This window comes from Sprattus sprattus (genome assembly GCF_963457725.1).
Source record: "Sprattus sprattus genome assembly, chromosome: 2".
Lineage (NCBI taxonomy): Eukaryota > Metazoa > Chordata > Actinopteri > Clupeiformes > Clupeidae > Sprattus > Sprattus sprattus.
This window is the reverse complement of record NC_137921.1, coordinates 44,670,602-44,684,422: the sequence shown is the minus strand read 5'-3', so window position 1 is coordinate 44,684,422 and position 13,821 is coordinate 44,670,602. Positions and strand designations below refer to the sequence as shown.

Sequence of the window (13,821 nt, the reverse complement as noted above, 5' to 3'; positions counted from 1 at the left end):
TATCCCTGCAGTTTAAGTCTAAATGTGAGCCAGCAGAAATTGACCTACAAAGTGCTGTAGTCAATAATTGTTTCCTGGAATTATTTATCAATTATGTGTGTAATAAAGAAATTTGACACTTTTACATTACAACCATTTCCACGTTGAAGCCCTCTTGTGACTTCCTTTTTATGTGCAATCATTGGTATATGATATTCTAGATTTAGTTAAGTAGTTTAGATAGGACTTTTGAGTCTCCTTTGGTTCTGCTAAACTTCCTGTAAGCGCACTACCCTGTAACTGTATGGGGTGACCGGTCCATGAGGCCTACTGTGTTATGTTAAAACAGTGGTGACCTCTGGAGATGAGGACCGGTAGCGCTGAGCCTCATTGATAGAGAGGTGCTTGGAGAAGTTATCCATCCATGTCCTTGTGTGATTGGATCCAGTGCAGTTATATATGGTGAAAGGAAGAACCTGCTGGGCACGTACTCAAGAGGACCAGCAGTTGTAGGTACGTCAGGCAAAACCCTGATGAGTGTTTCTGAGAGGAGACCAGAGTGTGGCTCACATGATGGCAATGTCAACAACATCCATTGCTGTGAGAAGATTTGATGGTTCCCCCATGTCAAAATCCACAGGTGAGTCAAGCAGATGAAGGCTGATCTCCCCGAGGCATCTCTTGCTTCTGAGTCACATTTTGAGCGTCAGAGTTTCAGGAGGAAGTTATCTTGAGTTGTGTTATCCGCCAACTGTCCTCAAATGAAGGGGGTACGTGAAGTTTACTTCCCTAAAAAGAACAACTGTACGCTAAAGTGGTGAAATCTCAAGTATTGACAATCAAGAAATGTAGGCTTTCATTTCCTTCTTTTGTTATTTTTGCTGAAGGTTGAATGTTTCAGTCATTATCAATGAAGGCACAGTACTAAACCAAAAAATGATTTATGATAACTTTCAGTTTACTCTCACTCTCATGTTGCAGTGGACGTCCTGTAAATCCGTTGCAAGAAACACCAGAAAAAGATTTCTGCTGAAGTCTCCCAAAGTATGACATTAAGAGAAAAAGAAACAGGCTCATGTATTCTGTACCATAGAGAGAGGCCATAGCAAGTGCTTTCATTTAATATGTATTGGGTTATACAAGCCAATAAAACAGGACTTGGTGTACCAAGTTAAAAGTCATGGCACACATTGCGCAGGGCTTATGTGAAAAGGTTTACAGTTGACTCCATCCAGTAGGGTGACCAGACGTCCTCTTTTCGAGACCTAAAAAATGCGTCCGACAGGGATTCCAAAATCGTCCGGGATTTTGCCTCGTCGGATATTTGTGTTTCTCTGCTTCTTTCACAAACTAGTTATCAGGTGCTTACACGTTTTGGAAAGGGCATTTCCCTTACGTTCCACTTTCTTGCGCGTGCTCTGACTGTAGACAGAACTGTCATTGGTCGGCTGCCTTCCCAGTGTTGCCAGATGGGATAATTATCCTCCAAATACGATCATTTTTAGCCTTTGATACGATACGCCATATCCAATCTGGCAACACTGAGCACCTTGCAGCCTCCATTAGTTACATCGTTCACAATAGTACATGACACCCAGGGCTGTAGTGGAGGGTAATCGCACATAAACGCCGTTGACCCACCTCTGGAATTATGGAAAGAGGGTTTGACGCACCTCTAAATATAGTTTACACACCTGTAAATTGCGTTTACGCACGTTAAAGTTCCCCGGGCCTTGTATTCTGCCGTTGGAATAATCACAAATACTTTTGTTGTCATTTTAAAACACCTACATTTCAAATTGTTTAACATTTAAACGCTGTAGTCTGAATCATTTTCATCTACACTGTAATATGGTCTGTGACCCTCCAATCAGTGCCTTGGCTGCAATCAGGATCCAGGACGTATGTAAACACATACACGTTGTGAATTAACCTGCCTGCCTACCTGTTCGGAATAGACTAATTAGATATCAATGCAATGGATATCAGGCGATTTTTGAGTGCTCCCACTCCAACAGATGCCCGCAAAAGGCCTCAAGAACAAAGTAAGACTGAAGAAGATCAATTCACGTTTTTAAATGTTGTTTTGGTACGGACAGCATCGCACTTAGACAGGGACCAATTCTATTAATAACGTGCTTGCAAATACGATGATGCAGCTAACAAGCCAGTCTTCCCGGTCCCATCTAAATAGGCCTAATAAAACGTAAATTATTTCAGCAATTGAAGATGCATGAGTGATTATTCTCACGCATATCGCTGTAGATTAGGCTAATTAATTGAAAATTGTAGACAGATTATATGCAAGTGTCGTATTTGTATCTACTTATGACTGTATTATTGAATAATGTGTGTATTGCTGGTACTGGAACATGGACATCTCAACAAATAGAGATAGCAGTTAGACGAGAAGGCAGAAGGGCCCTTTTCGGAGAAATCATATGGCGGACAGGACTTTTCTTATAAACCCCGATGCACAGATAACTTTTCTGAGAAATCATGAGGCAGACATGCCTTTTCTTATAAACCACATAGCATGCACACCTAGGCGCATTGGAGTGTCTGGGGGCTTTTTGGCTGCGTCATGGGCCTTCAGTTGGCCGCTTCTGCAAGGACATGCTTAGTCTGAGGGGCCATGGCGAGGTTACAGACTCCTCTAGACGCCTCTGCAAAAGCCACAAGGAAGACAATGTCCAGACACCATATATAAAATTATCACAGAAAACTGTGCACCATGCATCTCGATGTGGTTAAGTCTGATGACGTAAACAAAACAAACTGTGCAATATGCACATTGTTAAGATAGATGTACCTATTGTTCCCCATCTCGATGTGGTTAAGCCTAATGACCTAAATAGAAACCAAGAACAGGGCAGAACAAAGGGGGGGTTAAATCTATAAAATGGGGCACGGGGACTTAATGGTTGGGTTTTCTACTTGATCGCTCTAGCCATATGCTTAGAGTCTTTGAGATGTTCCATGGACCAGCTCAGCAGTAGTTATCTCCTCTGAATTAAGCCGTTCAGTATATTCATACCTACGTATTTGCCTTGAGAAGTTTCTTGACAACTCTTAGAATTTTCCACGACACAAGCCAGTTGGACATAGCTAAGTGGAATGTTTAAGCTTAGATATAGAATCTTCCATTTTCGCGGTTAAGGTCAAATATAAGTGTAGAAGAAAAGTAACAGCAGAACAGCATAAACCCGACCGGTGAGGCAGATGTATTTGTGAGGGAATGCGCAATCTGAGATGAGGCACAGCTCATTGCTGCCTCACTGTCTCCTGTCAGTTTGAACAGGACATGCGCAAATTAAGCGATTTTGATTATTGCAGTGCTTGCAATGATTGGAATCATGCAGAAAATAGATTTATAGCACAGATCAGATCCTAGAGGTCCCTTTCTTTTTTCTCCCCCTCCAGCCCCTTCATTGTTGTGAGGCCTACACATACTTTTCTTTACTGTTTTCTTGAAATGTAATGAACTACAAACACATGAATTCACTGTCATTGATTAAATATGACGTTAACTGATAACATAATGGAATATAGCCAGGACAACTTAACAGAGTTGCAACGCTTTGTGTTGGGTTGCTTCGTGTCAAGGTCTGTCAGATCACAAAATTCATAGTTTATCCACCTCTAATTTTACCACTACAGCCCTGATGACATCAGTATGTAAAAAAGATGTCAAAACTTTGTCGCTGGGAGGGGGCGGGGTCCCGCGACGAAGTGTCCTCTTTTTCACAAACTTAAATCTGGTCACCCTACCATCCAGTGATAAGCAGATGGTTGCTGTTTATGCAGTTCTTCCATTAAAAGTAAGTATCAAAGTGTCCCTGAGATGCATGTCTGAATGTGGTTCTACAGGAATAAACATGCAGGGTGCTGCAGGGATTTACTTGTTTTTCTGTAGCTGTTTGGCATTCTAAATTAACACAGAACCATTATTTTTTTGCACCCCCATGCTAAACACTGAGGGCGACAAGACTGTCGAAACATGTCTGTCTATAGTGTCTAATGAACAGGTGATATCCTTCTAGTATTCTCCTCAGTTCTCAAATATAAAGCAACATAGGGTTGGGCATTAGCATAATGTGTCAGTAGCAATGGCTTTGACTTGACATCTCTGGGTCCTGTCCTGAGCTTTTCAAGTGCTGAGATGAGTGGCTGACTTCACCTGGGATCCAGATGTGCCCTCTTATAACTAATCACTATAGGAGCGGTTCCAAGTAATACACATCTGATACAAGACTGTTCTGACTCAGAAATACTTACTCATAACTCAGCAATGCCCCACACAACATTTCAACCTCACTACCTCTTTGTATACTAGGCAGTGTTTGTAGGATGTTTAAAAACGACCTGCTTTGGCTCACACAGAGGATTTTGAACCAAGATAAGTCTCTTAATGAGGCAAAGTACAAGTAAGTCGAGGAGGTGTACGTGTCAAGTGTTGTTGATGCCTAAGACCCCTCAGTTTTGGGCTCCACTTTGTGTTGGCACTGATGCCTATCTCCACAAAGCACCCATAACTGAGGATGCTGAGACAAGCCACAACCTGATCCAACAGGGGAGTCACTGCAGGGCATCAATGGGGGCATATGGGAATGTTCACACTTCCACCAACCCAGACCGGTTCTATTCGGCTTCCTGAATTACTCAAGTAAATAGGTTTGCTAAATAGCCTGTAGGGTGGGGGTTCCACTGATTACAAAAACAATGACTTCACCCCAGGCAGCAGAATCATTTCCCACACAGGCCAAAACCGAAACTGAACTAAGATCTGTCACAAACCATAAAATAGGATATTGGATATAATTTATTATTACCCAATATAGGGCTGGTGATAATCAATTAAACTAGCATGTTTTACAGGGACGTGGAAGTGACACATAAATAACAAATCAAGAAACGGAATGTAAAAGTAAACATTGCGTAAGATTAATTACTAATATGTCTACCATGTTTCGTGATAGTTTTATGATAAGGCTAGCTCAGTTACAAATTGCGCAACCCTGTAATTGCCACACAGTTACAGGGCAGGCTCATGATGTCCTTGCATGTCTCTATACTCACCTTACGAGAGCACCTGCCACAGGCTGCATACCAGTTATGAACAACCTCGACGTTTGCTTATAAGGATACAACAACTGTTGAACAGCGACAGATTAATATACACGGGAAAAAACACGTTCTCAGAGGTTTTTACTTTTTAATTAACATAATATTTTCAACCAATTCAGCTGGACTACGTGAGTGCGTACTGGTAAGACATTCCTACGTAACCATTTGTTTTTCAAAGCTAAAGCTGTTCTCCACACCCTCTGAAGACGTCTGTCTCTGCCCAACTTCACGTCTCTCGTAGACTCATTCACTCAGGTGGTGACTGAACTCGTTGCTGCTGTCTTCGCTGCTGCTCAGCAGACATGTTCTTTTGACCGAGGGGAATAATTTCTTAACTGAAATGCCCGAAGTCACATGAATTTAATTCAAGCCTTCGGTCGGTAAGTAACTCACCTCCGTATACAGTCCCGAAAAGTTTATTTGGTTGTTCTCATTTTCATTGCGAAACTTGAGAAGCGTCCATGGTTATTTACCAGTTGGCTACCGATACATAGTGTACAAGTGTGCTCTTATTTACTCTACACTGTTGTGGAATTTGGACGAAAATATTTTATTTGTGAATAAAAGAGTTACACTACATATGGAAGTGTATTCATGTTATCAATTCAGAACGGTATGCCACCGACTAGCCTACACTCTCTCCTTTCTTTGTAAACTTGTCTTTAGATTCACTTTTCTTATACAGTACAAATTTACAAGAGTGTAAGATACATCGAGAGTTTGACATTGTTGTGTTTTTAAAGATGAACTGTTTTCCGAGTGCTGGTAACTCAATGACAGAAATGTATGGCAACAAGAACACTAGGCTTATGCTTAGAACAGAAGTAATCTCTGTTCAATGTGTCATTGGTATTGGTATGTTGTCTCAATTTCTAAAGTTACGCAGGGCATATGTATGTGTTTGCCTTACGTCCCTCCCTTAAACGTTATGATTTGCATGATTTAAAGTTGCAGGCTTCAGGTGACTTCACGTAGACAACGAGAATGAACAACAGATGAAAAGAAAAAAAAACCTTCCAGAAGTTATTGTGATTTTATTTGTTGAACACAAATAAACTACTTCTCTCTCTGTCTCTGTCTCTGTCTCTGTCTCTTTCTTTGTTTGCAGCCAGTGGAGTGTGCAAGATGGCCAGTCAGAACCAGTGCTACCATGGCCAACTCATGGGCTTCTTCTACAACAACAGCAATCAGACCAAAGATAACTGGGGCTCCACTCAACTCATATTGGTGCAGTGTGTGGGCTCCATATTCTGTTGCTTCATTCTGGTATCCAATGTCATGGTCATTGCGGCTGTCATCACCAACAAGCGCTTCCACTACCCCTTCTACTATCTCCTTGCCAACTTGGCCGCCTCAGACTTCCTAGCAGGGATTGCGTATGTGTATCTCATGTTCAACACAGGCCAGGCGTCCAGAAAGTTAACAGTGCAAGGGTACTTCATACGGCAAGGGCTGCTGGACACCAGCCTCTCAGCTTCCCTGGCTAACCTCTTGGTGATAGCCCTGGAGCGTTACATCTCTGTCATGAACTGGAAGGTGCACAGCAACCTCACCAAGCGGCGAGTGACGCTGTTGATCGTGTTGGTGTGGGCCATCTCCATCTTTATGGGGACCGTGCCCAGCCTTGGCTGGAACTGTATCTGCAGTCTGGAGCTGTGCTCCACTCTGGCACCAATCTTCAGTCGGAGCTACCTAATCTTTTGGTCTGTGTCCAACCTGGTGGTGTTCCTGATCATGGTGGTGATTTACGTGAGGATATACACCTATGTCATGAAGAAGACGTTGGTTATGACGCCCCACACCAGTGGATCTATAAATCGCAAAAGGACGCCGATCAAACTCATTAAAACAGTGATGACAGTGCTGGGTAAGTTCAGGATCCTTCAGTCTTTTCATCCGAGTTGTGGAGTGCATTAGCTCTGAGCAAATACGCAAGACACAACTGATATGGTCTTTGAAGGCTTCATCTGAAGACCCCCCTTTCTCTGTCCACAACAATATTGACAAACTATTTAGAGATTCATTGAGAATTCACATTTTGATTAGATTTTACAATGAAAGCAATCACTAAGTTCTAATTAATCTGAAAAAGCACTAACTTGGTGATTTCCTAAACTCAAAGGTAAGGATTTTAATGAGATTGCTTTTTAAGCTTATTTAAATCGCTTATCGGCCTTATAAGAGAGAGTGGTAAGTGGCATGTTGTTTATTTTCTAATTGAGGAACCTTTTCATTTATGCGCCATCTCGTTGTGCAAGTGATAGGTGATGGCATGCTTAATCAAGTAACCAGATAGCAAGGTTTACATGCAGTCTTATCCATGAAAGCCTAGAAAATGGCTCTTTGCATTGCATTAGTGAATATAAAAGAAAATTAACTTGGGAGCACAGCTATTTAATAAATGCATTGCCAGAAGAATTCACTGACACACTGGTACATTTAGATGAGTGGCAAATGTTGACATCTGCTTGGTTCCCTATTAAAACCTTCATCAGACCACAAATAGCCCTTTCATGTAATCAAATAACTCTTATCCCTTTAATTGGTCGTACTGTAATGCAGTTTGTCTTGGCAGTGAAAGACGTGATGCCATTATCCACTCTCCACCGCAGCGAAGCCTCAGCCCCCTGTTTTAACACTAAAAATGTGCCATGGGACATTTCATCCTCTCAAGTGCTCACACTCAAAGAGATAATGAGACCACTAAAGGTGTGTGTACAACAGGATATGCTAGGTCAAAAAACAGAGTCAGACCTTGTCTTCCTCCTCCCCGCCCTCTACATAGTGTAGTTGTACAGGTCAAACAGGTAAGACAGATTTCAATCAGCTATAAGCCAGAGTTAGGTTTCTTCCCCCTTTTTCATCTTGGTAGTGCTCCCATTGAACAATATGTGAAATGTGCCATGATCAAATAGTTTTTGGCTTCAGTGTAATTTTGGGCGGCTCTTGTGTTGATTCAGCTGGGTTTCCATTGTTCTTTGTGTCTCAGAGTAAGATAAGCTGAGAGTGAAGAACTGGAGGAGTTGTCTTCTATTATACACAGAGTGTCTTCTGCAACACTGTGTAATTATCTCGCACAAGGCCACTGCTAACGCTGCCTGAAAGCTGAACAGAAACACCCCAGTGGTTTCCTTAGCGATGCACTATCGTGCAGCCCTTGAGTCGTGTTTAAGTTTTGTGGATTTTTGGAGAAGTGTGTGGTTGATATGACTACCCAGATCTATAAAGCAAACATGCTTCTGTTTTTTTTTTGTCTCTGAGATTCTCTGTGGCCTAAATGTTGCTCTAAACCACAATGGAATACAATTCAACTTAATCCTACTTCTTTTATCCTATTTCTTATTCTTTATATTGCAATGTCAAATTTAACTCTCAACAAACTGTACTCCTTTTCAAGTTGATGTGGTTATATACTGTCTTTTACCACAAGCTCTTGCTCATCTCGTCCCACCTATATTCATTTTAAATATAGTCAACATACATCAGAGGACACTAGGCAGCAGATACTGAAAAAAGTCCTACCTCTAAAAAAAACCCCTAACGAGCTTCATAGGCCTCCACACATACTTGACATATTCGAGTGATAAACCGTTATGCCTCATGATAAAAGAGAGGAGTGGATACAAACGAGCACGAAGGAATCCTCGCCTCTGATCTGTTTGCGGGAAGCTCAGAATTTGTAGCCAAAGCAACCAGCCCCTTGGAAGCAGATGTTCCCAAAGTGCTTGGGCCATTTTGCTGTAAAAAAAAATTCTGACAGGACATTTACAGCTCAGGGAGAAAACAGCAGCTGTGTGTGGTTGGAGTAGCCAGAATGTTTCATCAGGGCCCCATAGATGTTATAAGCACACTGGACAGGTGTGGCAAGATTGGTTGGACCACACTGTGTGGAGAATAAAAAACTCTGTGTAAAACTAAACCTATGAGCCCAATTACCAGTGTACTTATACATTCAACTAGTTATTCTTTACAATAAGTTAAGAGTTCCATGTTTCAAAAGGTTCATTGGGTGTTGTCTCATTTCCCCCGTGTCCCTTCACCCCATAAAACTTCAGCTGTAATGCTACCTGCTAGGATGTGAAATGGAGGTAAGATAGGTGTGACGTTGTATGTTTTTGCAGGACAAGCTTCATTTTCATCATGCCAGTGTGATTTATGGGAAAGCTGTGTGTCATAGGCAAGCAGATGTATCTGAACACAAGTGAACAGAAGTGCAGCAGGATATACTGAATCAATCTTAAAGCCTTCCTTAAAACAACAGCACTATTTCACAGTGACTCTGCAGGATGCATATGGTCAACTATACACAGCAATGTTCATTTGCATTCATAATTAGCAGACTCTTCTTCCCACTTCCAACTCTTACAAATTGTTCCCTCTCTTGGCTCCAGAAAGTACTGAACTGTGAACATCATCGCATAGTAGGATCTAGTTTGGAACCTGAACCCAGAGCCTGTCACCCTGAAAAGCCCTTTGATTGCCCCCACTAGCCTGCATGTTTTGGATCGCTTGAATGCTTGCGTTGAAAAGCCACAACAGGTATGCAGCCTAGACTTGCGCGCAGCTGAATATTTGTGTGTGTGTACAGATTTAAGATGCATTATGTGGCAGAGCTCAACCAAAGCATATAGCTTGGCTATCCTGAGTCAGGTTTGATGATCACGTTAATTGCTGGCCGTGCTTGATGTCTTGTATGAGCCATATGAATGGCATTGCATCTTTCAGAGAGCAAAACTGAGCACAAACTAAGAGAGGCCTTCTGAAACCTTCACATATGTTCTAAACATGCTTGCCCTCCATTCCAGATGTTTTTAATAAGATTAGAGGGAATGAATGTACACTTAAATAAGGAGTGCACCAACAGAAAAAAAAACCCACAGTGCAACCCTGTTTGATGGGGTTTTGTAGTAAAAATCTGAGTAGCCATTTTTTTTTCATTCTTGCCCTCTCTCTCAAGCTTCACAATGGTAATGAAAACGGGAGCTTTTCACTCAGTGTTTGTTGCATTTTTTAGCCAGCTTGGGTTGCAGACCGAGGGGTGTGTTCTCAGGCGTCTCGCCGTCAGGGTACAGAATTACCTTTGTTCTGCTGCCTCTGAGCGACTCCTATCAGACAAGCCTTGACACGCTCTTCCTTTCAAAATCTCTCCAGATTCTCCGGTTTGTGTCAGAGCAAGTTCAGTTTTTGCACTCATACGGGCGTATGGTCAGTGACACAAAGCAAAAGCATAGATTTGGTGTCTGGGTGTGTTTCTGCCAAACTGAAATAATCCGAGGACCATCTCATATTCTTAGAAAAACTGTAAAAGCAGGATAAGTATTCTGGGCCACACTTCCAAAAAAGTTGTCTGAAGTTATTAAGCAACACATGGCAACGTACCACTTGTAAGCCGACAGTAAATAGGCACTGCTGGACAGAAGTTTATGTGCCTTGATAGCTAGAAGTTATGAAACCATTTGAGTACACAATCATATTATTGAACAGATGTTAAAAGGACCATTTATTTCTTCTAGAGGACTGTTGACTTTGATGTAAAGTAGATTTGAAAAATAGCTAATTTAATTGTGTGTCTGTGTGTGTGTTTGTTTTCCCTCAATGTATTCATCCATATGCATGTGTATGATTTTGTTTTGTGTGTCTGTCATTGTGGGCATATATCTCTTTGTGTTTGTGTGTACATTGGTGCCTATGTGGTTTATGTGTATGGGCTAATGAGCATGTGTTCATGTCTTTTTCTCTCTCTCTCTTTCTCTTTCTCTTTCAGGGGCGTTTGTTATCTGCTGGACTCCTGGGCTCATTGTGCTGCTGCTGGATGGCCTGGACTGCGAGCGCTGTGAGGTGCTGAAGTTTAAGCGCTGGCTGCTCCTGCTCGCCGTGCTCAACTCTGTCATGAACCCAGTCATCTACTCCTACAAGGACGAGGAAATGTGGACGACCTTTAAGAACCTCCTGCGCTGCAACTGCAATGGCACACGCCGGCAGAGGTCATCCAGGGCCAACATTCGCCCAGGCCAAGAGTCAGGGAACAGTTTGAGGCTCTCAGAGGACAATAAGAACTCCGGGCAGGAGGTGCTGAAGGCCTAGGAAGGGAACTTTTGGGTCGGACTCTCATTAAGGACAGTTGAGAGGAAGAGCAGTAATCCAGTCAGCCATTTTTTCCAATGAGATTCATGGTCGTCACACCCACACAAAACAGACAGAGTTTGGAGGTTTGTGAACAAGTCTGTAAAAATATTGGGTGTGTTTATGGACTGAAAAGGTGACAGTACATTGTAAAGTGTGCAGAAGTACATTTCTTCCTCCATTACCCCCCCCCCCCCCCCCCCCCCCCCTTAAAGACAATTTTTATTTCAATTTTTTTAACCTTTTTTTCTACCCCATCCCCTAACCTGAAGTCAGTCTTGGAGAATGCAGAAAATACCCCATGTGGTTAATACAAACAGTTGCCTATTCATATGAAGTACTGTACTATATTTTTCTTTCTAAGTATTTGGGGTTGTGTTCTAAGGTACTATACTGATCCTGTGTCTATATACGAGCACTTAAATGTATTCTTTCCTATTTCCTCACAATGAGAAATGTAAACTTCATTCTGGTCGAGCAAGTCTTACGCAAACTCTTTCATGTAAAAAAATTGTACACGCATTTAACTAGATACATAATGCTAGCATCTGGATATACATACTTGCCTGTCTATAACAGACATGCATGTACTGTGTAACATGACCGGTGAACGTGTTCGTAACTCCTGCATTTCAAGTGTCTGCATGCTTGGGCAACATTCCACCTGGCACCTTGTGGCTCCTCCCTTAACTATTATGTTTTATCTCTATCTTTTTCACAACCGTCTCAAACTTCTCTTTTTCATCTCTCTCGCTCTCTCTCTTGCTTTCTGGTTCAATTTTCGTTTATCTCTCAATTTCCGCGACTTGGTAGCCACGGGGAGTGGCAGCTCACCTGAGATTATGGCCATGTGCCATAGCTGTGTTTGCAATTCACTGGATTTCAATTGTCTGCATTGGCTTCTAGAAGCATGACTGGAGCCGACGTCATGCTTCTGAAGAATGCTTGGAATCAGGACACACAAGTTTGAAATATTTCTTAACTTACATCACGGTGGTATAAAACCCTCAAAGTAACATATCTCGTCATCTCAAGCTAACATATCTCGTCATCTTCTCGTCAAATAGGCCATCTTCTCGTCAAGTAGGCCTATATTTTGGGCCAAAATCTTGGGAAGTCGTTAGTTGCTGTGATGGAGTGTATTAAAGTAATTTGTTCAGTTGTTGCCTTATCTGTAATGGCCTGTCCCCGTCTCCACTGTGAGAAAGGGTTAGAATGCCTCCTCGGCTCCGGGTTCCCTGCTCTGATAAACAGGATGGCACACATGTCCTATCTAGATGATGAAATGGTGGTGATAAATCTTTCAGCTTGCGATGTCCCACTACAAAATGACCTGAAGCTGAGTTTGTGGACGTGGGCTCTTCGCCTCTGGTAAACAGGAAGAGTGCGTGTTTAGCAGACCATGAGACGAACTATACACACACTCATCCTTGAACCTCCCACTGTAGGAAAATGTACAGTGTCTGTGTCAAGGTAAAGTGACCCGTCTAGGATGAGCTGAGCCCCAGATTGTTGCAGAAAATTGCATTTTTCTGAAGGAGGCTCTCTTCAGCTAATTTGTTTTACTCTGAAGGACAAAGTGAGCACTCTTGGTTGCCATGGCATCAGTGTGATTATTCTTGGCTGCCTTTTTCTGCGGTGCACAATGACGTCACACATGTCCTTGACTCAATATGCTGTGACATGTCATAGTTTACTGCTATAACCTGCATTTTTGGACATCACTGCAAGCCGTGGAGAGCACCTTAGCCCTCCACTTGCATTGTTGCTTGTTTCATGCTGTAAAGACAATGGTGAATGGAGTATAATTTGCAACTCCATTTACTTGTAGTACTGTAAAACCAATTTACTTTGCCTATTGTATAATGTTTGTATGAGAGTATTGTCGGATGTGTGAAACAGAAATGGGCATTAGCGGGGCCCTATTTTCTGTGATGTATGGGTGGTGACGAATGCCACCAAGAACTATTTTTTCAGTCCAGGGCTGTCCTGGCTCACTGCTCACTCACAGTCATCACTGGATCTAGTAAGGACTGAATCAGATACCCAGACATTTTTATTTTGAGGAATCCTTGACACTGATGGCTGCCAAGATCAAATTCATATTTAAGAGTAAATCGGTTTACTTACATTTCCATCATTTCAAGGCTGTTTTCATATTATGCTGTAAACTCGTGCCCTATTTCTGTGGGGTGTCTGTCACTCTTATGGTACGAACCAAAGCTAAAAGTCTGGAAACTCTGCATAATCTCTGCATAAACTCTGTTTAGTCCTTTGGCAGATGGCATATTAACATGTATTTAATGTGTCCTCATAGTTTAGTCAAAAAACTAATCCTGATTTTTGTATTGACAATTTACTTTTCAAGTACTTCTTTTCCTGATGTGAGGAAGCTTTCTTTTGGAATATCTATAGGCCCTGTGTATGTGCATGTTGAAGATCTGTTAGAAACATGAGATATGGTTAGGCTTGTTTATCTTTCAGACCACTGGGCTGAAGAATCATTTTCTTTCTATTTATTCAGAGCATTACCTTTTTTCCAGCTGAAATAAAACCAACTCACTCAAGCTGGCTATTTGCTTGAACATGTTT

General features: G+C 42.0%; 1 protein-coding gene across 1 annotated transcript; it reads left to right on the top strand.

The window, feature by feature from the left end:
• Positions 1–6,231: 6,231 nt before the first annotated feature.
• On the top strand, positions 6,232–11,190 carry lpar3 (lysophosphatidic acid receptor 3; the record flags this gene model as incomplete). The annotated part of the gene is made up of 2 exons (XM_080832878.1): positions 6,232–6,973; positions 10,871–11,190. The coding sequence occupies 2 exons, from the start codon at positions 6,232–6,234 to the stop codon at positions 11,188–11,190; spliced, it is 1,062 nt and encodes a 353-aa protein (XP_080689004.1).
• Between the last annotated feature and the right edge of the window lie 2,631 nt (positions 11,191–13,821).